The 27,429-nt window shown below is 35.9% G+C and overlaps 1 protein-coding gene across 2 annotated transcripts; it reads right to left on the bottom strand.

Moving 5' to 3' along the window:
* Nucleotides 1–605: 605 nt before the first annotated feature.
* DYNC2I1 (dynein 2 intermediate chain 1) lies at nucleotides 606–26,242 on the bottom strand. 2 transcript variants are annotated; one of them, XM_066558455.1, is made up of 24 exons: nucleotides 26,166–26,242; nucleotides 23,539–23,592; nucleotides 22,505–22,925; nucleotides 21,960–22,012; nucleotides 21,039–21,362; nucleotides 19,650–19,708; nucleotides 17,804–17,861; nucleotides 16,179–16,256; nucleotides 14,816–15,011; nucleotides 13,118–13,220; nucleotides 11,080–11,209; nucleotides 10,423–10,534; nucleotides 9,953–10,047; nucleotides 9,501–9,627; nucleotides 8,449–8,621; nucleotides 7,724–7,886; nucleotides 6,384–6,497; nucleotides 5,258–5,319; nucleotides 4,188–4,239; nucleotides 2,924–2,984; nucleotides 2,582–2,678; nucleotides 2,189–2,320; nucleotides 1,642–1,865; nucleotides 606–1,047 (listed from the first exon to the last, which is right to left on the bottom strand). In XM_066558455.1, exons 1-24 carry the CDS (start codon nucleotides 26,178–26,180, stop codon nucleotides 876–878), a joined length of 3,075 nt encoding a protein of 1,024 aa, XP_066414552.1. In that variant the 5' UTR covers nucleotides 26,181–26,242; the 3' UTR covers nucleotides 606–875. The 2 variants fall into 2 exon arrangements, with proteins under 2 accessions (XP_066414552.1, XP_066414629.1); XM_066558532.1 differs by lacking the exons at nucleotides 21,960–22,012; nucleotides 22,505–22,925; nucleotides 23,539–23,592; nucleotides 26,166–26,242 and having other exon boundaries at nucleotides 19,650–19,703; nucleotides 21,039–21,067.
* Nucleotides 26,243–27,429: the final 1,187 nt, after the last annotated feature.

Raw genomic sequence — 27,429 nt, 5'->3', positions numbered from 1 at the left:
ATATATCTTTTCACTAAATACTGAATGCATTGTCTGTGAATTGTCCTTTTTTCACCAAATCTGAGCTTGTTTAATCAAGGTTTTACTCATGTTCTTTAAGCCACTTTTTCTTAAGTTACAAAAGACATTTTCAGTTCTTCATCTTGGTCCAACTCTTACCAACAGCATACAAAACGTAGATATTATGGACAGTTGTCCTCTTCCTCACTACAAGAGCTTTGGAAATTATTTGCAGAATTAAACAGGTAAATACTTTCTGTTTTATGTCAGAAATCCCAGCAGATTTAGAATTTCAGTAAATCTCCCAGGCCCATTGTTCACATAGGTCAATCCAAACAGGGAGTGTACATCTCAGAACCTGAGTTACTCAGGTATTCCTTTAGCACAGTTTCAGGGTCAAAATCTGAAGATAGATATGTGTGATATAATTTGTATTTTGATATGTTTGCATGTCGTCTTTAGGTAGACAAAAGGAAGTTTTACCAAGCATTAATGTTTAAGAGGCCCAGAGAAATCTCCTCACATTCAGGTTGTACAGAAACACAACTTTATATTTGCCAAAGAATTCCTGTGATTTCTTTCAGAAAAATAAGGAGAAACAGCAGTGCAATTTATAGGAATGTATTTTTGCTATTTTTAAAAAATATATGTACATCTAGAGTACTTTCAATAATGAAACACAACCATCATATTTTTGAGTACAATAATGGTAAATTTGATTCTGTCATTTTTATGACAAAATATATGGTTTCAGTTGAAATATTGTATTGATAGTCTTTAAAATATAGACAAGTTATATACAAATTACATTAAAAATCTTTAATTGAAGTAAAAAATAAACTACATATTTTGCAATAAATTGTACAACCCTGTTTCTAAAAAGACTGCAATAAAATAGAATACAGTTTTTCAGATTCCTCAGGCTGAGGCAATGCCCACTTCTTCTTTACATACTGAATGTCTATCTGTCCAGATTCCTTGGCCAGAACAATGCCTAACAATCCATTTGCTTTTTCTGGCTCTCCCAGAAGAGTCATAGTTACAACCCTGAAATCAAAAGAACAGGGGAGTGTTTTTTAATTGAGGCAAAATATTTAGAAATTGGTGCTTTCAAACATGTTTGTATCAGGTTACTTACAGTCAACTAAATTATTCTTATTTTCTGCTCAAACCCCATCATGTTCTTTAGCTTTTCACCAGTTGCAACTATTTAATGTAAATTTTATCATGTAATTCTTCCCCCATGCATTTTATCATCAATTTCTAATCATGGTTGTAAATTATTTCAAGCTTGTAAAAATGAACAATGTTCAATTGCATTTTCCAGTACAGTGTAGTAAATTTAAAATTTAAATAATTTAAAATTTAATTTTTTTTTAATTGTAGTCATTTCTCCAAAAGCTAGCAATGTGTTGCTACAATGAACAAGGATACAAGGAAAACTTTTAGTTAGAGGGATATTCAGCAAGACTAATTTCAGCCTAGGGAAGACAGTCAAAATTTAGCTTACTGTAGTTTGTTTCCACACCTTCAGCAGGTCACAAAATCAGAGTTAGAAAAGCAAATTCTAATGATCATTTAAAATCAAGCAAAAAACCCATGCAGCAATATTAATATTTTTGTTAAAAAGAGAGCACATACCTCTCTGATGGGATACTCTGCTTGGCCACAGGCAACAAATCATTCTCCAGAAGATCCCAAATGTAAATATTGGATGATGCATCCAGGGCAAAGAACACAGCAGGTCTTGTCAGAGCCCACTGCAGGGCAATAATTGGCTGGCCCTTTGTGCTGCCACTCCACTGCATGAGGGGATACTCTGATGTCATCTGGTGCAATCTAATACTTCCATCTGAACAGCCAACCTACACCACAGAGAAAAAGAAAATGCCTTTTGGAACAAACAAACAAACAAACCAAACTAAACAAGATATAAAAAGTGGTGTTTAGGTACATGGCTTACTGGTGGACTTGGCAGTGATAGGTTAAAGGTTGGACTTGATGATCTTGGGGGTTTTTTCCAACCAAAATTATCCTAATATTCTATGATTTTTTTTTGTCACCCTTCATGGCAGATTTGAATTAGTGAGGTAAATCTACTAACACATCTAGTTAAATACATCAAATTAGAAATACTCCCTCAGCAAGTAATTAAAAAATGAAACTTCTTATTAAAATGCTTTCATACCAAAAACAGTGGCTTTCCAAAAGGGAAGAAATCAATTGCAGTGATGCTTATTGATCTCAGTCTGCTCTCCTGAGGCCTGAATAGCTTTGGAACAACTTTTAAATCGTGTCTTGTACCATGGCCTACCAGACCCTGTGAACAATATAAAGAAAATTAATTAAATAAAGCAACAAAAAAAGTTGCATTGTTGGTATTACAGGAAAGAGTTAAATAATTCATGAGCTGATACTTTAAAATATCCCTAATAGCTAACAAATTTTAATAGCTAACAAATTTTAATAATATAGGCCCAAATTATAAATTTTACACAGTCTACTGGTAAAATTCCAACTAAATAAGACAGCTCCCAAACCAAAAAACTAAAAATGAGATGAATGCCAGGATGGTACTCACAATGTTTGTTCCAACAATGAAGTGATTGGGATTAGAAGACAGAAATTTAATAGTCAGTGTCTGTGGCATTCTCTGGCTAATATCCTTTGGGAAAAGGCTGAGGAAAATGGCAAAGGCAAAAGATGAATTAACACAGGCAATTGTCTCCTAAAGCTGTGCAAGTACATACAGAAACTCTTTAAAATGTCTATGACTAGATCTAGCAAGAAATGTGTATTTAAAAAAACCACAAACAGAAAATAATGTTAAATATATCTTATGTAACAGCAAATTAGTAAAGTATAGGAAAAATTAGCTTTGTGAAATAACATATGTAAAACTGTAATGCCCCAGTTCTCCTACCTGTTACTCAATTCCATAGTTGAGCTATGTACTAATTTCACCTTCCCTCCAGGAACTAAACCTAAAATTATAAAAAATTATTATTTGAACTGATTTAAGCACTTTGCATTAAAAAAGTGTAATCAATAAATGAAATCGTAAGGTAATAAGTAAAAGGATATTTCATAATTAGTTTACTGCAGATACAGCCTTTGACATGTAAGAATCTTACATCATTTACAACTATTTGCTTCAGAATTCAGTTCTGAAGAGTTACAATCTTTGACAGAAATAGAAACATAGTTACACTTTTCTTTTTCAGCACCCTCTAAGACCCAATTCTAGAAATGGTTAAGATGCACATTTATGTTACTTGGATCTTTGACAATGAATTATAGGTATGAGATAGTGCAATAATGCATCCACAATGTTGGTCTGTGTTACTTGTTAGCAGAGAACAACATAAATAATGCAAATCCTTCAAAGACAATGATTCTTTGAAGAAGAAAAGGTTTTCCTGCTGTTTGCAGTAAAAATGTGTCAACACATGACCACAGCTTTAGAATGTGCCTCTCCACAGACAAAATACCCAGCATTAGCAGCTTAATATAGCCTGACATTGCACATGAGCTTATAGAAACTGATCCAAAATTCTAGTTTGCTGGCATTACTTCATTGTTTATTTATGTATTTTCAAAAGTAAAAGGATTTTAGTCACAGCCTTTTCCAGTTAGGTAAGCCTGTAAGTGTAAATTTGTTTAAAGAACAAAGAATGTAATTTTCTTCATTTACATAACTCAGAAAGGGCTGAATGGACTTGGTTTTTCAGTTTTTCCACAGAAAACTTCTTATGCTAAATTAAGTCTTACCTAAAAAAAAACTTTCAGGACAATTCTCAAAATGGAGACACAGGCAACAACAAAAGCACTATAACAGGTTTGGCTGAAACTAAAGTACAAAGAGGAGGACTAAAGCCATAGAATTGCACATTCTTGGGAAAAAAAACCCTAAAACTACTCTGACACTGTAAGAAATGTGATTGTCTAGTGCCAATTACCAGTACAGAATTAGCAGATGAGATTTAGATAGCAGTGAAAATTATTCTCCTACCTAACCAATAACCCCAAACATCAGCTATTAATTATTCAGAATAAATCTTTTCCTCAGTAATTTTTCCTTCTTCTAAACTACTTCTTGGCATCACTGACTCTTCCTCTCTCTTTTAATTTCATAGTCTCAAAACTGGAGCATTTTATTCTACCTCTAACAGTAGTACAGTACTCACCTAAGTCAGTTTGTGAACCAGCTACATCTGCTTTTTGCAATTCAACAACTACCTGAAAAGTCAATATTTAACATTAATAAACAATCAATATTTACCAGAATTAAAAGTTGTAATAGTAAGTAATACCTCTAAAGGGCTGTTTGGAGAGGCAGGTCTAACATTACAATGAACACAGGTAGATTCTCTATTCCCTGTCAATGTCTGCAATTCTAAAAATAGCTTCACATGCCTGCTTGATGTTCCTGAGGGAAAGCAGAATATGCAAAGCTACATTCTACACTTAATTGCTAGTTGGCATCTAGTTGGCTTGGTCAGTTACAAAAAAAAAAACCACCTTAAAACAAGGAATTGTAACACATTTCCTGTGCTTTCCTATACATGAATAAAATGAACTATACATGAAATCAAAAGGGTAGATCATTTGGCCTGAATCTGTTGCTACTTAAGTTACTAAAGTAAGTTAAGGCTTTAAGGCACTTGATTACTGACAGAGAGGTGAAATATTTTTATACCTTATTATTCACAGGTTCAGCAGCTGAACAAAAGCTGCATCAGGTAAAAAACCACTTAAAACATGTGATAGAAGAGTTGTCAGGATAGTAATTAAGAGCAGCACACCTAGTGCTATCCTAACTGTCATATTTTAGGCAAGGAAATCTTATCCTCTGATTTTCACTTTTTATCTCTTTAACATTTGTTTTATATAAATTAGGAATTTAATTTCTCCCCTACATTCAGTATCATCTCTGACACCACTGTGATTTTAAAATTAAAGTAGGTGGGTGAAAGATGACTGAGGACTATTAATGGAGTACTGGAAATATTTTAGCATATTTTTATTAAGTAATACAATTTATTGCCTTTTTTCATGAATTCATGTACCTGTTAATACTTTTGCCAAAAGAAAACATTACGGGGTCAGGTGAAAACTTTTAAGGAGAATTCCAACAGAATGGTTAGTGTTGCTGTACTTTTCAGGGAAGCAATTCTCCTAAGAAATTCTGAATTTGGGTTATTGTATTTGAAGTATTTTATTACACATTATACTCTCTCTTTTCATACATACTCACCCACATATTGAGGATTCCATTTTCATCCATTGAAGCTATCTGAAATGGAGGGCTTGACATTTCTATGAAAGGAATGGCAACAATTTATATTCATACACTGACCTTCCTCCTGAACACTAGCAAAGGATTTGAAACATTTCCTACATTAATACATCCCCTGAAACTTCTAAAATCCTCTCATTTGCATAAAAAGGGAAAGTGCCCTAATTTACCAAAGGGGAAAAAAGGCATAAAACTTTCTTTACTGTCAGGATGGTCAAATATTGGAGCAGGTTTGTTGAGAGTTGATCAATGCCCCAGGCCTGTCAGTGTTAAGGAGGCACTTGCACAATGCCCTTAACACATTTTAGCTTGGTCAGCCCCAAACTGCTTAGGCAGTTGGACTGGATGATCCTTGTAGGTCCCTTCCAGCTCAAATAGTCTGCTCTATATGGTCTAGTCTGGTCTATTCCAGTATGTGCAGCTTGTCCTACCAGAAAGGCAAATGATCTCAGTCTGCATCTTTTTGAAAATGTCTGGATTCTGCATGGACTTTGGAAGGGAACATAAAGTGAAACAGATGGAATCTTGTAAAAGCTGCAATAGGCAGCACATTTCTTCAAACCACTATGGATTTCAAAGTACAAATCTGCAATGGAAGTGATAATGTCTTCCCTAGCACACTGTCTGAGAATTTGAGGATGTGAGGATTAGAGTTTCTTTGCTAAGGTTGGTCATTAAAAGAACAGGCAAAAGGCACAGGAAAAACCATCAATTACAGCCACACATTTTAAGTGCTTTCAGATATAAGAACGTTGCTCCACTGAGTCAGACAGGGATATTTTTTGGACATTATAGAAGCTCTAAGACTCTTCCAAACACAGTTTTTGAGTGATAACTTGTTTTATCATGGAAATATGATCTAGAAAGCACACTTTATAACAAGTACACAACCACATCTGATGTGAAGCTGCACTGAATGAACATTACATAAAAATGAGAGCAGAAAACAAACATGAATATTGCATGTTACAACAACTTAAGAGGCAGACTGGGATTATAAACTGGATTTTGGCTATGATACATTTGTTTCACTAGATACCTAAAGAAAGGCTCAGACTGATGCTTAGAAGAGCAGTTTACATACCCTCCTGATAAGAGAGGCTTGAGAGCCCATAACTGTGGTCACTGCTGAGAGAAGTTGAGACAGGTTCCACTGCCAGTATAGGAGAGGTGTGGTTTACTGAGTTTAGAATGCCATCTGTAAATGAGAATAATGACAGTAAAACATAGTACTTTCCACAAAAACCAACAATAAATCTTAATCACTCTTCAGCTTATGGGAGAATGATGGTTACAAAGAAAGGATGGCAAATAATGAACTTTGCACAAGTCTCAAATACAATCCTGCAAACTGCTAAATTAACACAATACTACTAGATAAATCAGTGTTTCAATATTTCTATTCACTTCTCATTTTCCAAATGACTGATGCAACATTTATGCCACTGTACCAGACATTTCATTAAAATCTGCCATTTCAGGGTTAGCATGGAAAGAATTATTTCAAGCTCCATAAACAATAGGTGTAGAAATAAATCACTGTTTACTATAAAAGAAGACAAAATTGAATAAAAATTACTCTTAGTAGAAAGTATCCTGAAAAATCCTGAAACAGTATTCACCGCAAGAGAATACGTATTTGCCCTTTAACAACATTTTAAGGCTAATGTGGGTTTAGAGTAATTTCAATGTGTGTTCTTTGTCAGATACTCTTGATTTCTGGACTTGCACTGTGCACTGAACTTAATCTCATTTAGGACTGAAGGCATTAAAGCTTCCTAAGTATCCAGCATTAAACCTCCCTGCTTACATAAGCAACTGCATGAAACCATACACATCCATTTGACCACCAGCTTGCAACAGGAGACCAAGCATCTTTGACCTACTAAAAAAAATTAAAAGTCTATCTATAAACAGCTGCTGTTTACTTTTACATGGCTGCTGCAATTAGAAACACTTGTAAAGAAAAGAGGATTTTGTAAATGTGTGTAGTGGAATGTTTTAGAAAACTAATAGTGCAACAGCCAAGGGTAAATCAGAAAATCATAGCATGGTTTGGACTGGAAGGGATATTAAACTCATCTCATTCCAACCACCAGCCATGGGCAGGGACACCTTGTGCTGGACCAGGTTGCTCAGAGACCCATCCAGCCTGGCCTAGAACACTTCCAGGGATGGAGCATCCACAACTTCTGTGGGCAGCCTGTGCCAGTACCTCACCAATCCCACAGGAAAAAATGTCTTCCTAATAACTAACTTAAACCTACACTCCCAATAAAATTGTTTACAAAACTTTTGCTATATGTTATTCCTCACTCTATTCCTCACTCTAGGATATCTTGCATGAACATTAAAGAAACATCAAGACTTAGGTGAAAATTTCACTGTGCACAAAGTGACTGACCAAGAGGCACAGATGTTCACCTGTGGAAAATGTGGGAACTCTAAATGTCCACTCAGTTTCAGTGATCATCATACAAGGGTGCATTCTTGAGTCTTCTCGAAGATCCCACACCAACAATGAACCATCTGCTGTTCCAGCAAAAACTAATGTTGCTTTACTGGGACTAAAGCAGCAACACATCACCTGTAAAACAGTAAAAACATGCAGGATTGATATTATGATAAAGATCAATGGTTTTATGAGCCTGAAATAGGTTTGTTAGCATGGGAACCCAGAAAATACAGATTAAATGGCAGGTTTATGGCAGAAGGGAAATGTATTTTAAAAGGGAAGTAGGATATAAGACCTTCAGCAGGCCTTCCCTCTTCAAAACAATCATTGTGTAATCTGCATCTACTGTCACAAAGCTGAAAGAGGTGACTCAGCTATATGGGAATGATGAGTAGAGAGAAGTCCTAACAACATCTGAACCAGATGTTTACTTCCATTCACTTTTCAACCATGAAATAGGGTCAAAATTAAACAATCAAAAAAACCAACAAAACACCATGACCATCGCTACAATCTGGTTCTGAAGCACAGAATAGAACAAGGACAGTCTTTGTTCACTAGGCTAAAATGTGTTTCTCAGAAGATAGAAGATGGCACATTTAGAAGCAATACAAAAAATGACTCCATGTAAAATTAAAATCTTTAAATAAAGTCTTGTAATTGACGGACAAAATACAACGTTATTAAAACATACCTCTGAATCACATATTAAAACTTTCTGAGGACTGGAGGGCTGCCAGATGTTCCAAACACATATAACGCTTTTTCTGCTCAGCAGACCCACACCTGCCTTTTCAGGTAAGCCATGAGCAGAAAGTAGTGTCTGCCTCTGAACTTGGGAGACACACAAGCAGGGGATTTTTCGGCCTAAACCATTAAAGAAAAAGCCAAGAAAGAAAAGCAATAAATGAAAAAGCATATTCACTGCAGATGAAAAAGCATATTCAGCTGCTATAGCAACTAACAAACTAAGATGCAATTAGGAAGAATATTTCTATTAACACTGTGTTGCTTTTGAAACTATACAATAAAAAAGTAGGGACTAGAGAAGGAATTCAAAATACTAGAAGTAGGAAGCAAAAAGTAAGAGAGTCAGGAAATTAATAGAATAATTGTTCTGGGCATAAGCAAGCCAATCTGATCTGATGCCAGTATATATACTGAAAATTAATCTGAGTCTCAAACAGGAAACAGCACAGGCCAGGCTTTTTTGGTTTTATCTCTGTCTAACATGTTCCTATTAGATGATGTAGGGTTCTGTGTTATAATATGCCTTCCTAACATAATTACAGATGCTCTATTTTTCACTTTTCATCTCAACAGCTACTGTTTATATGGAGAAGATGTAATTGCTTTACAAATAGATCATGCTACAGTATCCCTGTTGAATAACCTGCCTTTATTTGTAACTTTGGCCCTACTGTCAGCATAAAGAGCCCAAACAAAATTACACCCCTTGGGTGGCCCGTCAACAACAGGAACAAGAAATTACAAAATTACACCCATCATGTTAATTTCCGGCTTTATTTCTGGTAGGAATAGATGGAATATATTTCTTGTAAGATGCTCCCATGTTCCCTATGTGAAACCAATCTGATTATTGCAATAAAAAGGAAAGAGGTGTTTACATCATCTGTATATCCTGATATGTGCTGTTTGCACAGTAATGACAAAGAACATGGCACTTTGCATTAGAAAGAAGAGATCACTCTGTACACTAAAAGGTGTAGAATAAAGTTCCCTTACCATGGAGGAATGGCTGGTTAGTATTTAACTGGAAACAGCTATCACTAATAGACAGACTGGTTTGTCGAGATCTTAGTTTCCTGGGTTGTGTTGCAACTTGATCTTCCTCTAGCAAAACAGCAATCACCTTTCAAACATAATTACATTTATAGAAATAAAAGGGTCATCTTATCTTCCAGCTTTGCTATTTGTAGCTTTCTTAAGTTACATGGATTAACTTCATAAAACTTTTATCAACTGTCTTGTTAATTTTGTAACTTTGCAAATACAGTTTTACAGACATAAAAGTTACACAGCTCTGATTCCATTCCTTTGCAGAGAGATTTTTCTCTTTGATAACAAGTATTATTTAAGTAATTCATTTAAATTAGTCAGAACAAGAACTGTAAGTGATTTATCATGCTGTATACTTATGCAACCAGCTCAAAGGGATATCAAGGATATAAGTGTACCTGGCATGCAGACCGGAGAAAATCTGCTAATCTTTGTGAATCAATTTTAGGTGTTGGAGCTCCATTCACTGATGTATTCTGGCTGTTTATGGGACCTATGAAAAACAGAAAAACAAAAAACCAAACCTGAGGCTTCAAAAGAGAATCAGTTAAGAAAAGTCTAAGGATAATTTAATTTTTGAGCAAGAGGAGAGTGGCAGGAATCAACTTATCTTCAGAAATAATAGCGTTGAAGGACAAGATCTGTTGGAGACTCATTTCTGCTGCCAATAAAAACATCAAGCCAGAAGGAAAAATTATTTCTGCCACTTATTTTTCATACTTTCCACATGAGGATTCAGAGTGTCTATGTCAGCTTGCTATCAATGCAGCCTGCCACTCTAGAGGTTCTCACAAGTAATGGATACCAAAGAGAAAGTTTATATGACATGCACTCATCTATGAGTGAGTAAGATTCAAATGTTCTTCACCTCCAGATACAAGAGCACTTTCTCCTGGATGCTGTGTCCATTTCTCCAGTGTCTCAACTTCCTCAGTCTGAATGTCTCTATCAAGATTGTCCTCATTACACTGAACATATGCCTAAAGTAGAAAGATTAAATTATCAATATATGGGGTGATACAGCTAAGACTGACAGCACATAACTGAATAGGACTTAGTAATTTTAAAACTGGAATTTAAAGCTCAGCCTCTTCTGTTTGTGAATTCAGATCTGAGCATACTGACACACTGTCACTATTTCATGCATGCACATGCACCTTTTACCACATTTCACACCAGAGTGCTAAATAAATAATATTACAAAAATACAGAATGTCGTCCTAGGCATGTAAACACCAAACCCAGCATATCTGGGGACACTGAACCACAGACAGGTGAAAAGCCCTTCAGGAAATGGGGAAGGAAAATGAGATAGTTGTCTTCTAATACAGAAAGGAAATTGCCTGTCTGGCCAAAAGTTTTGAGATCATTGCTTTATAGTAATTAAGGCTTAGAGATCAATATGATTAATTTATTACCTTATGTGCTGGTAGCTTTAGAAACTTTATTTTTTAAGGAAAATTCTTTTCCAGAAGGCAAATCAGCCCTTTGAGGATTGAAACATTACTAGGTATTTGTTACACACCTGCTTAGTGTTCATTTTACCAAAATTCCTGATATACATGTCGTACTCATTGACAGGGGGCAAATCCAGTAGTGAAAAACTAACTGAGAAATCCAGGTCAATTAGTGGGAGAAGTTCTGAAGTCCGTTTTCTTCAGGATGAATTGCAAGAGAGAAACACAAAAATGGTCAAGAACATATATTCCTAAAGAATGACAGCCTGATTTTGTATCTAACAATCTTTTAATCTATGGGAATTGAAGTTGTACTGAAATTAATTAGCAGATAAAAATGTAACAGTAGAAATACATAGACTATTGTTTAGAGTTTTTATTTAATGTTACATTGAGATAATGATCATATTTGAAAATGCAGTACTAATTGCAAATGTCCTTGTCACAATTCACACAACTATCTATCCAGTTTAATGCCATAAAGCTGTTAAGATATTTCTTTTCTTGAGTGAACTGCTTGAATTACACAAAGATGTCTGCTTACAAGTGAGTTCCAGGCTCTTGCTCTTATACAGTCTTTGATAATTACACAATTTTTTGTAGTCTCCCTTTTTCTCTCTTGCACTTGCAGGTTTTTAATGTGCTTAAAAGTGATACATAAATACAAATCAGATTAAATTATGCATCTATGGCAATTCCACATCTAAACACTCTTGCAGATGCATTTCCTAGTTACAGCTTCTTGCTGAGGCAAGATGTCATTTGAAAGGAGACAAGACTAGAGTAACAAGAGCTAGAATTTCATCAGTATTTTAAAGTGAATTTTTCTTTATGCATAAGGACAATTTTCACATCTCCTTTTTGCTACTTGATGACATCTATTGCATATTCTTACCCACATTTTACTTTAACTTGTGCTTCATAATGTATTATCTCTTCACAAACATGGGCATAGATTGCTGAGATATAACTCAAACATATAAAACTTGCTTAATAGTTTCAAAACTTAATGATACATGCAGATAAATCCTTAAAATAAACTAATAAGTTTGTATTTATAATTTACAACTCCCAAGTGCCACAAATTATTTATGGGATGCTTTCAGTCTATTTACTGGTAGTAATGTATTATCACAACATTGAATTCCACAACCCTTTCCTCTTCCCATGAAAATGCTCATTATCTTCAGGCTGTGTATGCTGTCAGCATGCACACAGAGTTACAAACATAGTCATAATCAGTCATGGTACTTAATCAGCAGAGGCTGACAAACATTCCAGAAGGCAATTCTCCAGAGATGCCTTTGTGAGTTTCTTAATCTGTCTCTACAGTCTAGAGAGGAAGCCCAGACAATGAACTTGTGTAAAATTTGTGTAGATAGTTTAGGCAATGTGAATTAAATAACTTAGACAATAAAATCTCCCTTATGTGAAAATTAGCCACTGATGTGAAGCCATGAAACAGTGGAGTCTGGCATTAACAATAACATTTAATAACGTTGCTTTATGCATCCAAACATTGTAACAGAAAACTGGAGATATATACAGTGCTTCAGACAAATCTGGAGCTCCTGTCAAGCTCCACAAAAAGCAGGCATCAATTTGTTTCTTTAAAATACAGAAATGTCTTAGGTATCTCAAATCTAGATCAATTTTAGATCAGCAATAACATGTTTTACAGCAATTGATGTTATCCCTGCAAGGGAATGTGCTATTTTGCCAACTATATGCACCATATATTCTTGATTATTTCAGTTAGTTACAGTTCTGCAGAGATGGTAGTTAAAAAGCTTGCTCTTTAGTACTTTAAGTCAATATCTAATTAAATGTCTAAAGTATTAAACAAAGAAATTACAATCCTGGCAACACGTTCTGTAATAAAATGATGCACATAAACTGATATATAGATACATTTCTCTTACAAAATGATTTGTAGCAATAACTGTAAATTATATATACTTAAAAACTAATTACTGCTAGTTAATAAAGTATTTGATTCCATAAGACTCAAGTTCATAAAATTCACATACTTCAAATATAATGAAAAAAACCTGCATCTCACATAGTGAGCTGCCATTTTTTGTGGATTATTTAAAATACACTTACTTCTGCTTACTGGCCATACTTCGGCTGCTTTGTCTTTGGTTTGCCATTTGGAAATCCATGAATATTCCACAAAAAGAGCTTCTGACAGAAGAATCTTGCCTTTCTGTGATATTGTAAAACACAGTGTTACAGTTCACACTTAAAAGTGCATGAAAATGTCAAGCAGTAAGTCTAAAAAGCAGCAGATTTGTTACAACACAGCTACTGAAAGTTCCTGGTTCACATGTTACACAAAGTGCTCTATCACCATTTTCAGTAAAAAGATTTTAACATCAGTAATGGGCCAGCATATACAATGGCTCTTTATCAATCAATTCAAAATGACTGACCATTGTAATTTTTACTTTAGAAGACTTATACAGAAAGTGTCTCTTTCTTTCTCTTGCCATCAGCAGGTGCCTTGTTCAGTGCCCTGTGTTCAGTAAAGCACTCTGATTAATTCTAAAGATTGCATTCAAGTCACACAGACTTCACCATGTGCACACTACACCTCTGAGTAAGAGCTCAGGTAGAGGAGAACCTCACCAACACAGGCTTAACTAATATCCTTAGATGAATAAGGAAAACACTGAAAACTTCCTTGAAAAGCCACATTTAACAGACCAACTACAACAACTGATGTCACATCTACCTTACTCCCTTTCCTGGCTAGGTTGCAGCTAATTGACCTTAAGATCCAACTTCCAGTCAGGACTAGTGGTGCTTCACTTCCTCAAAGGATGACTGCCTCTTTAGGCAATACTTGTAAAATGCTGTTTAACTTATAAAAGTAATTGCCAGACTGATCAACCACCATTTTAAGCAAACAAGATCAAAAGTTCATCAAAAAAATAATCTGTTGTGCAATTAAGAATAAACCACCAAGTGTTACAATTCTGAAATTTAAAAATCTCTATTGATTCTGTATTGTTCACTAGATAAATAATAATTGCATAAATCTTCTGCAAGAAGAAATTCACATTACAGTATGCTGGTTCCTGCTGCAATGACCATTAACTGAAAATCTATTGACAGAATCAGAGACTCTTCTAGGCTGGAAAAGACCTTTAAGAGATATTGTAAAGACTTATAGAAACATCATGTTATTCTTCCATTCTGTAATAACTTTGAACCAAACTAAAAAGCTATTAAATATTCTTTTGCACAATGATTCTATGTGGCTGCCCACTTCAGTGCAGACTTCAAAGGAGAACAACAACTGTACTTAAATAAGCAGCTCTGGCACTCACAGGTGTCAGATCAACTGAATACCAGGCATTTCAGAAAGAGCTTGCATTTAAAAGTGATAAAGTGCTATATATTTGAGTAGTATTGATATTTTTCTTGCTTTCCCTCATAACAGTTGCTTCAACTTTGCTTAAAAGAAAAAGGTGAATTTAATGCCAGCGGAAGCCCCAAACTGTTCCAGCACTCCTCAAGTTTTCAAAACCCAGACTCTCATATGCTCCTCTTACCCAAAATAAGATGTATTAAATGTCAGTCTGTACTTTTTATATTTCACAATTTAAATGATTAGTAATGCCTATGAATCATTTAGTAATGTGGACGTTACAGTGCTTACCACAAATCTACATGATTCATCCTGAGGACCAGATTTTGGTCTTTAGGCAGACTGTTAGAAAAAGTGGCCAGCTGACTTGTAAGTTGTATGTGTTACTCATACATTTAATATAAAAAGGCTGGTATCTAGTCACATACCCATGACTGGCTCCTTTTTTTCATTTTCCAGTTTCTTTGGCAATGGATTAAGAATTCTATCATTTTCTGCAGTAATTGCTCTTTGAATTTCTTCAATTTCTGATGTTCTGGAAAACTGAACCTCTCTTAGATTTTCTTCTGCATCTCCTACTTCACCACTTTTGTCTTCATCATCTTCAAAATCATCTTCATAGACCTTTGAAAGTAACAGAACTTCCATTACTTGGAAAACACAAACTATAGATGCATTTTTCAAGATCTTTTACAGAAATTACAAAATGTCAAAATAAAAACCTCATACAGATATCTCTGAATGCTGTGATTGAAAGGCATTCTAAAATAACTGATGGAAAGAAAAGAGCATCTCTTGATTCTGCAGTAATTTTAATCAAGAGAAGATAATCTCAGTGTTGTTCTACAGTGCCCAAAATAGTCTTTTTATTTAATATCCTAAATTAGATACTTTAAGTTTAGGTGAATTATGTGTTCTTTGAAAAAATAAAATAACAGTGCTCAGTGGCATAAATGTGTCAGGGATGTATGAAATTGTTTATTTGACAGTTTTAATTCAAGCTGTCCTTTCATGGCAGGCTCATATCTACTAAACTGCCACACTCCCTGTCTATGCCTAAGGGTCATCCTTTAACAAATTCTCCAAACTAAGACAATTCATGTCATGCTAAAATAATCACCTAACACACATGAACAAGTCCTAAATGTGCTTATTTCTCTTCACTGAGTGGTAAAGGGCTGCTGCAGTGACCAGCCCAACAGTGGAAATCACCACTCCTGACATGACTGGAGATGAATTCTACCCTCACTGAACAAAGATGATTCTAGTTCAGCACATTGAAAGCACTTCCCACACACTCTTGTATCTTAATAACTTTAAAGTAGACAAAAGAGAGCTAAAAATAGGAAATTCAATTAAACAAATTAGTGAAGTGAATGCTATGTGTCAATATCTTTTTTCCTATGATATTTTTTCAATGATAAATGAACAGGTTTTTTCTATTTTTCATCTGAAATTATTAGCTCTGATTATTTAATTAATTCAGCATTCTTCACAGGAAGTCATTTAAATAATTGAAATCCACAAAGGCAGAGAAAACATTTTGTGAACACTTCAACTAAAAAAACAAAAGTTGGTTCCCAACCTCTGATGAAAACTAACTAAATATATTTTAGAGTTTCTATACAATATTTTAATTACTCACTATCTACTGTTAGCCACATTAAGGTCACTGTCACCAAAAAGTAACTAAAAGCCATGTAACATCCTGTTTATTTCTGTGAACAAAGTTGCTCTCTATTTTGATACTTAAGAATTACTTCAGACAAATAACTGTATACTTTTACTTACTTCAAAGTCATCTTCATAGTTCAGTGAAAAATCCTTAAATCCTGTGTCTGGATTAGAGATGTGTGTATCTTTCATTTCCTAAATCAGAAAAATAAATGAAACCATTAAATAATCTTCCCCCAAAAAATCTCTCATCTGCCAAATCTTAGTATACAATAGATTAATAGTTGCTATTCTCAGATAATTTTACATTTTCAAGCAAACATATAGCATGTAGTTTATACAGGTAAAGAAAATTATATTATCAGTTGCTAATTACTGAATTAAACTAATAGTACAGGAAGAAAAACAGAACTCAACCTTATCTTGGGAAGACCAAGTGTTTTTCTAACAGTATTTTTATTGGAAAAGACATAAAAACTGCTGTGTTGCCCACAACTTCACTGATGGTGCTAACAACAAAATAAGATTGCCCTACCCTTTTGAGGACTGGACAAAATTATCCCTACACCTGAGTTATACTGGGGGACTCACTCTGTTAATAAAATAGTGCAAGTGTTGAAACCAGGAAAGCAGAGACATGGATGTAATAGAAGAACAAGAAAAGTTTTATATATAAATAATTTTGCTAACATTGAATCCTCTACTTTATTTACATGGAATAAGATTTATGGTAGCCCTGCAAGAACTTCAAATACATTTCCTTTCTCTAGATTATCAACTTGATTAAAATAACGCCATTTACTTATGGCAACTTTCCTGGTTTCAACATTTGCAGTGTTTTATTAACAGACTGAATCCTCCAGGATAACTTTAGTTGTGAGAAATTTCTCTGACTTCTTCTGCCTGCAAGATTGCTGGTACTTAGCAGTAACTAATTCATATAGTTTAACTAATATGATTTTTAAATAAATCCTTACTCCATTTAGTCAGACCCCTTCAGTCACACACTCAACAAAGGTGTTTATTAGCTGTTAGGCTACTTTGTATTTTTTATTACCTAAGATAATCTCAGAAAATGCCAACAGAGCTGTCATTAATAACAGAGCTTTATTAATAACACAGATGCATCTGGTACAAATATGGTTTTTACACACTAAAAACCTCCACCTGTCAGTATTGTCTGGGTTCCTACTTTTCAAGAATTTATAGAAAAAATCTATATATTGTCAATAAAAAGCAGGATTAGGAAGTTATGCTGGAATATCTTGAAGGCTGTGGCATTTGGGGCAACAAATATACAAAAAAAAAAAAAAATCAACAACATAGAATGCAAATCCCTGGAATTTCAGTGTCCTTGTTGAGTCAGGTCTTGAGTAGGAATTTCTCCCTCCTGTGTTGCTTCCTATTGTCAATGAAGACAGAGAAGATAATGGAAAAGGAGACCAAATATAGGAGGACTGAACTCCCTATTTCTCCCCACAAACTAGAAATGAAATCTAGATCCTCACTACAGAAATTCACACTTAAAGATGAGCTGAATCAATGAGTTGAAAATATCACAAAACTTCTTGGAATTTTTATGGTAGAGTTAGGCTGTATCTGCATAGACTGTTCCAAATAAACCCAAGTCTATACAGCTTCAGCCTTGCTGAAAATTTGGTTCTGTCTGCACACGTCCATTTAAAAATATTAAAATATATAATTTCAAAATGTAAAAATCATTTCCTCTTCTTTAGTTTTACCTCTTGTCTTGTATCCATGCCATCTGTGTCAATGAGTTTTCCTTTATCTTTTACAGTCCTGTTCAAAAAGAGAACAACAATTTTATTGGTTAACTCATAAGAAAGCACTTCTGTTTCAGTTTTGGTTTTTGGGGATTTTGTTTGTTTTAGTAAAAAAAAAAAAAGGCTTTTTTTCCTGAACAGGAAAGAACAGTTGGAAATGTCCACTTAACTGAAATATTTCTACAAGTATTTTTATAGATCTCTATGACACAAAAGGATAATGAAACAACCAAGTGATTAACCAGCAAAGAGTTGAGAAACTTTGTCTAAATTTAACACCTCTAATTACATCAAAAGGCAAGAAAAGAAGAAAAGTAGTGAGAAAAAAAAATTCATAACCCCACACATTTATCACTTGTATTAATAACTGCAGCAAACCAGAGATCAAGATCAGGTTGGTGCAATATGTTCAAAAGCTATAAATGAAAGACTGATTTCAAACCTGTTTTTTCATTCAGGGGTCTTATTTATGAGGACAATACAATCAGGGTCAGAGAGCAGGAGCAAGTCAACAACAAACTTTGCTCCTCAATAATCTATTTGATTATTTTATATGTGGAGAGTAAGTAGAGAGTATCAAACTTAAAGAGAATATTTTTACTTCTTATGTGAGTATTTGTATCTACTGCTGTTGGGATTGACAAACATAGGAAAAGGTAACAATAAAAATGAAAATTTGGCTGGATTGTGTCATAACAAATTGGAGTGATCCAACATTAACAGTGCTTGAAGCTGAACCAGGGTTTCATGATATCCCACCAAACCATATTGCCTTCCCTGCCATCCAGGAATGGCTAAACTCTTGTTCTCAGCTATGCACAAACAATGACTCAGCCACAGCCCCAGCAGCAACAGCTTCAAAACATTGCCTGAATATTCAGCATTGCTGACACAGCTGAGTGCTGCTGCCAGGTAGCATCTCAACATTCTGAATGCTTATATATGTTTATGTATATTCTGAAATATTTAATTTTTCAGTTTTGCATAGGATCACACTTCCACAAATTCACTTCAGCCAAAGTGCTTTGTCCCATGCTTAACATTAATAATACTCAGCCACTGGTAGTGACTTCACTGCCTGTGTCCCCAGAAGCAAACAAACCAGACTTTTATTGAGCCAGGAAGATAAACTAGGTTTAAAAGTGAGAATTGCAACCAACCATGGACCCAGAGAATTAGACTCCAGAAAGAATTTTACAAGGCTCAAGAAATAAAGAATTCTAAGTACTAGAATATCCAGGAAACTTCTCCGAGATTTCTATTTGCTAGTAAGAAAACTTAGAAATATAATCCTGAAATTTAACTGATCCTACTGAGGGTATCTAGAATATTTCCTTTCATATTCAACAGCAAACTTGCTATATACATATAAATACAATGTTTTGGATACCATTTAGGATAGGAGCTAAGAATTGATACTTAAACTAAACAACGAAATAGAATCCTGTGTAGTTCATCATGAACCTTCCATGTGTCCACATGACTACATAGTGAATTTCCAGGTGGTGAAATTCAGAATGTCTGTCTCCAAAACTAAGTGCCCAGATTAATATATATGACTAAAAAATATCTCTTGCTACCATGATGAAGAAAAATAATTAAAGGAATACAAATACATACATTTTTATCTGAATCATCTTAGAGGCAACACAAAGATTTCTTTGCAATTGCTGTACTATTGGGCCTATGAAAAAAAATTGTCCTCAGATATGTGAGATTAAGAATTTATGCTTATTGGTTTGGTGGTGACTGAATCTTAGTAGACACCATCTAATATATAATTATTTTAAATCTCTGAATTTACCTTACAAGCTGATGGCTCATTTCTTCTTGAATCCTCTCCTCCTTTTTGTATTCACTGTTCTGTGAAAGAAGTCACAATATTCATGATTCAGAAGTGCTGGGAGGAAATATGTATATGATCCTGTATTAGTAGTACTTTCATCAAACGACAAAAAAGGTTGCTAATGAATTGTTTCAATTACAGACTATTTTTTGTTTCAGTCATTGCTTGTAAGATGCTCTCAAAAACGGGTAGGGCCTAAGGGCTGACCTTGGAAGGCTGTGGCCAGCCTGTTCCAAAAAATGAGACTTTAACAGTATGTACTACAATTCACACAAACTGCATGGAGGGACACAGAACAGTCTCGGGCACTTTTAATCCCCAGTAGAGGGACTTGAATCCTAAATTCTGTATTATGAAGGTTTGCTTAAGTTTGGAAATGTATTCAATAGGTTGTTTAAGACAAAGCTCTTTGTCTCTATCAGACCAGAAACAGAAAACAAAATAACTCTGGGACAGAAGCATCAGTGTGTGTGTTCTCTAACAGCAACCTGAGTACTTTTCCAAGGAAGTCAAACATTGAGCAAGCCCCTGATAGACTTTTGTTGTCTGCTGCAGTCAGTCAGGTACAGGAATCACTTATGGAGGGCCCCTGCACTGAAAATGACTCATATTGTCACTAGAAAATATATTTATGAATTTCTATTTCAGAAGATTGTACATCTTCACTCTTTAGAAGAAACTACCTGAGACCATCCCAACTGTTCCATGTCTATAGAAAATTAATTTGATTTTAAGAGTTACAAATTACTAGAGATTCCTTTTCTCAGTCTTGTTGAATAAATACTTATAAAAATGAGTAAAAAATTACAAATTATTGATTAAGTCTCTAGGATATAACATCATGTTCCATATCAGAAACATAAAAGATATTCTGTGGCTTCAGAAGTAGAGGCAAACCCCACAAATATAAAGGGTGGGGTTTGCCCACAAATACTCACCTGCCTACTAATGAGTTGGATTGATGTGTTCCCTTCACAGACAACATAAAAGTAGCTTCTATTAAAATCTTTTTTGCTATAAAGGCAGCCAATAAACCTTAATGGACCTCAAGCCTTATGACATCTCCACTTGAAGTGTTTGCAAAAATTTCCAAAGTCACAGCAAGAAAGAATTTTATGAATAAAAGATGTTTCTAACATATAGGCAATTGTTTTTTTGTTTAAATTTTATGGAAGGAATCAATTCTGAATTAGCATACTTAAATCCAGATGTAGTGTTTTCATCTACCACTTTAGCCTTAAGTTTCAGAAAATGATGACTTAAAATCCTACCATTTTTATCATTCCCCTATTGAAAATATACTAATATTTAAAGTAAGTGATAAGGTAATGCTTTAGCAAAACCTACCCTTAGATCATATTTCTTTCTTTCCTTTTCTCTACTTTTTATTCTCTCATCAGCTTCTGCTGCTGGGCCTTCTCTGTCTCCATGGGAAGATTTTTCTTTAGATCTCTTTGATTTATGTTTTTCTTCCTCTTCCTTTCCATAATGTTTATAACTTTTCTCTGTAGAAAGCCTCTCTTTTTCTGTCCCAGAAGAATGTTCTTTTTTTTCTCTGTGTTTTCTTTCTCTCTCTTTATCCAGCTCTTTATGTTTCTCTAACTTGTGAACACGTTCACCTTCAACTTTGTAGGCCAAAAATTTTTCAATTTGTTTTCTTAAATCATTATCCTGCAAAGAGGAAAATAATATTAAATGTTTAAAAACTTCTCCAAGACAGTTCTATCTTCACAAATCTATCCAGATTTGACCATTAAAATGATTGAATTTTAAGTACCTAATCTTTGTGTCACATGGATCTTCCAGCCATTTTTTTTCATTTCCTATGATAACAAGTTTCAAATTATGAGATTCTGGTGTTTCTTCTAGGACACTGCACACTTTGCTACAGAAAATGCTTTGAATTATACATTCTTCACACAAAAAATTAATTCTTGTCTACTAGGTGGTCTAAAGTAGGATGTACACTCATCAATTACCCTTGCAATAAGAGCATAAATAGCAGATGGCAACTTTTGATGTAGCTGTACCAAAAGTAAGCATTTTTGCATGAAAATTTTATTTCAAGTTTACTTTAAAAAAGAGAACAAAATATGTCCTTAAAATTGGGTAGCTGAGATATATTTTGTTTTCGTTTTGTACACTTGTCATCACCTTACTGTCTATGTATCTCTTGGATTTCTTGGGAAGACAGTCTGATCCAGTTTCTTCATTATTCTACAATTTTATCTTTTTCTATTATGGAAACACTTCACTAACTTCCCTTACCTTCTGTGCTTTATGTCTTCTTTCTCTCTCTTCAGTTCTTGCTTTCTCCTCCTCTAGAAAACAGATGTATAAATTAGGGAACAGATTTTATAATATTCCAACTCTGTAAATAATTAACTCTAACATGTAAAAAATAGTATTTTAGTAATGTGTTTTCTCTTACATAAGATCTTTCTAAAAAAGAATTCTGTTGAAATTCTCTCTCCAAAGCTGGCTACTCCTTCTTCTCTCCTAATGAATCCCTCCAGTCTTGTGTCATGGTAAGAGTAATGACACGTGCTACTGATTTCAGCAATCACCCTGCAAGTGAAGGGGTCACTCAGGACAGTGTCTAGGCACTGAGCAACAAAACCAGTGATATCCATCCTCTCTTCAGAGGAAGGGAAACAGGCCTAATTTTTTTAAAAAGCATCAAAATAAAACATGCCAGCAGGTACTCACACCTGCCTGTTTTATCCTCTCTGCACAGATGGGGTATGGTTTCAGCGTATTCCTACCTAAATATCAAATATTTCCAAGTACAGCAGCAACCCAAAGTTACTTACCCAAACGATGCCTGATTTCTCTTCTTCTGTGACGTTCTGTATCTCTTCCTTCAGATGATTTCAGATAATTTTGTGGATCTATTATCTCATATGTCCTGTGCTTTTTGTCTTGTTCTCTATCAGTGTCCCTGTCTTTATATTTTAGTACACTGTGTCTCTCCTCCAACCATGACACTTGAAACTTATCTTTGTGTCTCTCTCGCTCTTCTCTCTGCTGTTCTTTTTCCCTTTCTCTCTCTCTCCTTTTATCCCTGTCCCTTTCACTGGATTTAAACCTCTCCCTCTCTCTTGTTCTCTCCTTGCTCTTCTCTCTGCCTCTGTATTCATGTCTGTAAGGGTTTATGTCATGAACACTCCTCTCTCTCTGCAGTTTCTTTTCTCTGTGTTTTTGGTCATCATTTTGACTATCTGGTAGTGCTGCCTGAAATAAAATAAAAAATTTATCATTATAATTCAGCAATCTATTTTGATAGGAGTATATTCATGTGAAAAAAAAAATGCTGGATTACTAAATATGTATTTAATTTCCCAAATAGTTGTTAATTTCCCATTTAACAATTAAAATGCTGATATAGTTCTAGGCTTACTTTGTAAATACTAACATTATGCCTGTGCTTATTGAAAAAAAAACCTAACAAATAATAGCATATATTGGAAAACAGCTTTTAAAAAATACAACACAAATTTAATGTAAACATCAATGATGTAACTGACTGCAGCCTGAATGCCATTTGACCAGGGGATAATGTAATTAACCAGTTTAAAAGCACAAAACAAACATGATAGATGATGATAATAAATACAATAGATAATATACATTTTAGGAAAGTGAATAATATATATAAAGCTGTCACTTGGATTTGGGTGACCAGCAAATCAGACCCCACTGACTGCTGTGTGCTTACTGTAACAATGCATTATTTCCATTTATCTAATTTAGAACAAAGAGTCAATTCTTTATCTTTAGACCACCAAAAAATTCTAGTGCTGTAAGGCAGCTTAAAACAAGACTAACAGAAATAAAATAAATCGACCTTTAGATGTTTCCTAAGTTCTTCTGCTTTCCAAGTATCTTCTTTGGTTCTTTTCTAGAACAGAAAATGCAGAAAAGACTGAGTAATCAATTTGCAGAGAGAAGTAAATCATTTAACAATGAATCATACTCCTAAGGAAAGGATCAAGGTACACATGGCAAGTCTCACTGAAAGGATCATGCAAACAATAATTTGATTTAGCTATAATACCTATTTACAGTAAATCTCACCTTCCTGGACCTGGAAGAAGCCTGAAGCTCAGACTGCATGTCTAAGTTGGCTGCACATAAAATATTAGTATGTAGCACTGAAGGTAAAAAGATAATGAAACTAATCAAAGTGCACATGATTGTTTCACTAGAGTGCTCCCTTATAAAATAAGTTCTATTTCTTCTATCTGCATTTGCAGAGCTCCTTCACTTGGCTGCTTGACTGCTGTAACAAAGACTAAATAAAAATTCATATTGTTTGAGATCTCTAAGGGAAAGGAGGAATTTTAATCTATTGAATATTTGAACTAGTTCATTGGAGGATGAGGACCATATCCAAAGTGACATGATCAGGCTATCCTTATTCTCAAATTTAGACTTGGCAAATGCTACTGAAGATTAAAAAATAATCACTGATAAATATGGTAATGATGAGCTGCACTGGTGGAACAAAATAAACATATGGTGCCCCTTTATTTTTTTTTTGTTAATTCATTATATGGAGGCAGTATTTTAACAGTATATCTTTTGAATTATTCTACATTTAACAGTATATATTTTTAATTATTCTACATGAAAAAAGTCTTTTCAAACTTGGATTTTATAGAAGATTGTAGTGGACTGCTAAGCTTCTAAAGTCAATGAAGTCAAAGTCCCAAGAAGGCAGTATTTGTTACAAACAAAAAGTGCCCTTTCAGTTTTATTATCTTCTGATCCCTAAAAAAGGCAAAAAGCAAAGAATGTCAATATTTACTACTGCAGAAAGTCAGATGAGAAAGTAAAAAACAAAGCTGATAATTTTCTTAAGTCAAGCTTTAACAAAGCCTAAGAAACTCAACAGAACTTGTATGAATGTTAAGCTGGAAGGGAGGACATGGATGGGAAGAGAGCAGAATGCTGTATTACAGTCCCAAACAGTAACCTATTTAAAATGATGTTTTGGATTTAAACAATATTTAGGTATGTATTAGTAAAAAAAGAATGTTAATGATGTTAATAGCATAAAATCAGCCTGACCAACAGACAACATCAGATGAGGCAGCTACAGATTTATTTCAAAGCTGAGGCAAAAAGCACACAGCACACATTCACAGGTGGTTCTCTGGCACTTGCATCTGTCACTTTTCTGGGGTCTGAAGTTATCACCTCCCACCACAATCAGAAGCTGTGGCTTTTGTGTATGGTTTTCCACTTAAATCTCTGCTTTTGCAGAAGTATAATAAACAAACAGGAAAAATGAGATATTTTATAAAGGATCGAGTCATTTGTCCCTCTGTAAGTAAACCTCCACACAATAATGTTTCAAAAAAACTTTCAAAGGATTTATTGAACTGTCTCACCTGTCTGCTAATTTAGAAGTACTTATATACTCATTTAAATCCAGATTAAGATTTGTTACTTAAATGACACTGGGGTTTAGCTTAATTCATCTACCTGGGAGCATTCAGCTCACATGAAATGCCACACATCTACTGAACTCAAAAAAGTTCTGTCAACGTTTTTACCAGTTAAGAATCTGTCATTTAATCTAAAGATAAAGCAGTCAGTGGAAAAAGAAACCTTGTTGCTTTAGATAAACTTTGAAAGAGATCGACAGGGTTTTGTTTCTTCACTCATAACTAGAAAGATAAGAGGTTTTCAGAACATAATGTTTTTAACCAATTTAAGAACTCAGCTAAATGTGATTCTAAAGAAATAGAAAAACAGTAAAACAAAATTCTGTCTTTAATTTTTAAGCCAGAGAAAAATACTTTATTTTTTGCATGTAAACATTTATCTTTCTTATTTCCAGTATGAGTTGCCAATTTGAGAACTCTCAAATAGGCAAGAGCACGGCTGATGGAAGCAGCCAAAGGAGGGTTCCTCACTCCCTGTGGCTGCTCCTGCCTCTGGCTCTTTGGCACTCTCACAGCGACACACCTGAGATATTTCAGATCAAAGTTGAACTTTTCCATCACAGCTCACCGCTTTGGCACGCCTGCTTTAGCCTCTGAAAACGTCACCCAGTCACTGATGCTAGCACGCCATGTGGTTTTGTTTCCTTTATTCCGGACTTCTACAAACCTTCAATAATTTAACACCTTAATGCACAAGTTACGTGTGTTCCCGAAGAACTAAAGCTCGGCAATTCGCGGTTACAGGAGCATCAATTATTAAACAGGCTTTTATCTAGAAGGTGAAACAAGAGGTATTTCCGTAACCAGCTTCTGCAGGGGGATGTGGGGCGGTACAACTCCCCCTCAGCCTCGGGATAAGGATTCCCTCGCTACGCCTCTTGCGGGGGGGATTCACCGCCGTGCCGACCAAACAAAGCGACCCGGCCGGCCCCGGCAGAGCCGCGGGGGTTCTCGGGGGCAGCAGCCGAGGCTGCGGCGCTGTCGCCCGGCCCTGCCGCGCTCTCCCGGCGCTGCCGCTCACCTTGTCCCCGTCCATGGGGCCGGGAGGCCGCGTCCGCCGCCGCGGGCCGGGATCGGCGCTGCGTGCGGGCCCGCCCGGCAACCAGGGCCGGCAGCCGCGCGCCGAGCGATGGATGCGCCGCCCCGCCTGAGGGGCGGCATGGCCGCGGGAGGGGCGTCCCGCTCCGGGCTGCCCGTGTGGCCGAGGACAAGGGAGTGCAGCAGGGAGGGCACTGCTAGCAAATCCTGCTCCTCTGGTTGGTCCTACTGAGGGACAGCTGGGGTCTGTGTCCAGCTCTGGGCTCCGCAGTGCAAGGGAGACAAGGAGCGGGTGCGGCGGAAGACAGCGAAGGGGATAAGGGAGCATCTCTCCTTTGAGAAAAGGCTGAGGGAGCATCTCTCCTTTGCGAAAAGGCTGAGGGAGAGGCTCTGTTCGGCCTCAAGAGGAGACGAATGACAGGGGACCTCGTTAATGTGTATAGATATGTATGGGAGGGCGCCAAAAGGATGGACCAGGCTCTGCTCGGTGGCTCCCAGCGACAGAAGATGAGGCAATGGGCAGAAACTGAGGCACAGGAAGCTCCACTGAACATGAGGAAGAATTTCTTTACTGGGCAGGTGACCGTGCACTGGAGCAGCCTGCCCAGAGAAGCTGTGGAGTCTCTCTCCCTCACTGGATATTCCAGAACAATCTGAACACAATCCTGTGCTGTGTGCTCTGGGGTGACCCTGACTGAGCAGGGAGGTTGGACCAGATTGACCCACTGGTCATATTCTAATTTCATTAACTGCAGTAAATCAATCACCTCTTTGCTGAAAAGGGGTGAATTAATGACTTGTGATGGAAAGAGCAGGTGACCCACTGTGCTCCCTTCCAGCCTGGCCCATTCTGTGATTTTGAGCTGGTGCCCAGCTGGGTTTCTGCAGGTGAGGGCTCAGACCCTGTGAGCTGGGGATGGGGGACACAGCCCCACAGCCCTCAAGCACTGTTGTTCTCTGCAGCACTGACCTGTTCCAGGTGAAGTGTATCATTAAACCATCCCTCATCCTGGCTGATTCACTTTTAATAAAGTTGTGCACAATTACTGCAGGGCAAAAAAACTGTAAGAAGGGTGCTATGCTTAATCTGCCACTTATCCAGGTGCTGGGTAGAGGTAGGTACAAAGAACAGTTGTATAAATAAATTAAAATGCTAATAATGTACCCCCAGTGACAAGTACAAGAGCTGATTTCTGCTACAAAGCACAAATGGCAGCTCACCAAGCACACCTGGAAAGAGCTCGATG

Source organism: Molothrus aeneus, chromosome 1 (genome assembly GCF_037042795.1).
Source record: "Molothrus aeneus isolate 106 chromosome 1, BPBGC_Maene_1.0, whole genome shotgun sequence".
In the NCBI taxonomy this organism is placed as follows: Eukaryota; Metazoa; Chordata; class Aves; order Passeriformes; family Icteridae; genus Molothrus; species Molothrus aeneus.
Note: the sequence above shows the minus strand (reverse complement) of the source record. Positions and strands in the feature narration are given on the sequence as shown.

Coding starts and splice junctions, on each gene's coding strand:
- DYNC2I1 (XM_066558455.1), bottom strand. Junction 19,709..21,038: donor GAAAGAAATATGATCTAAGG/GTAGGTTTTGCT, acceptor CTTCTTTCACAG/AACAGTGAATACAAAAAGGA. Junction 2,321..2,581: donor TCATTGTTGGAACAAACATT/GTGAGTACCATC, acceptor TATTGTTCACAG/GGTCTGGTAGGCCATGGTAC.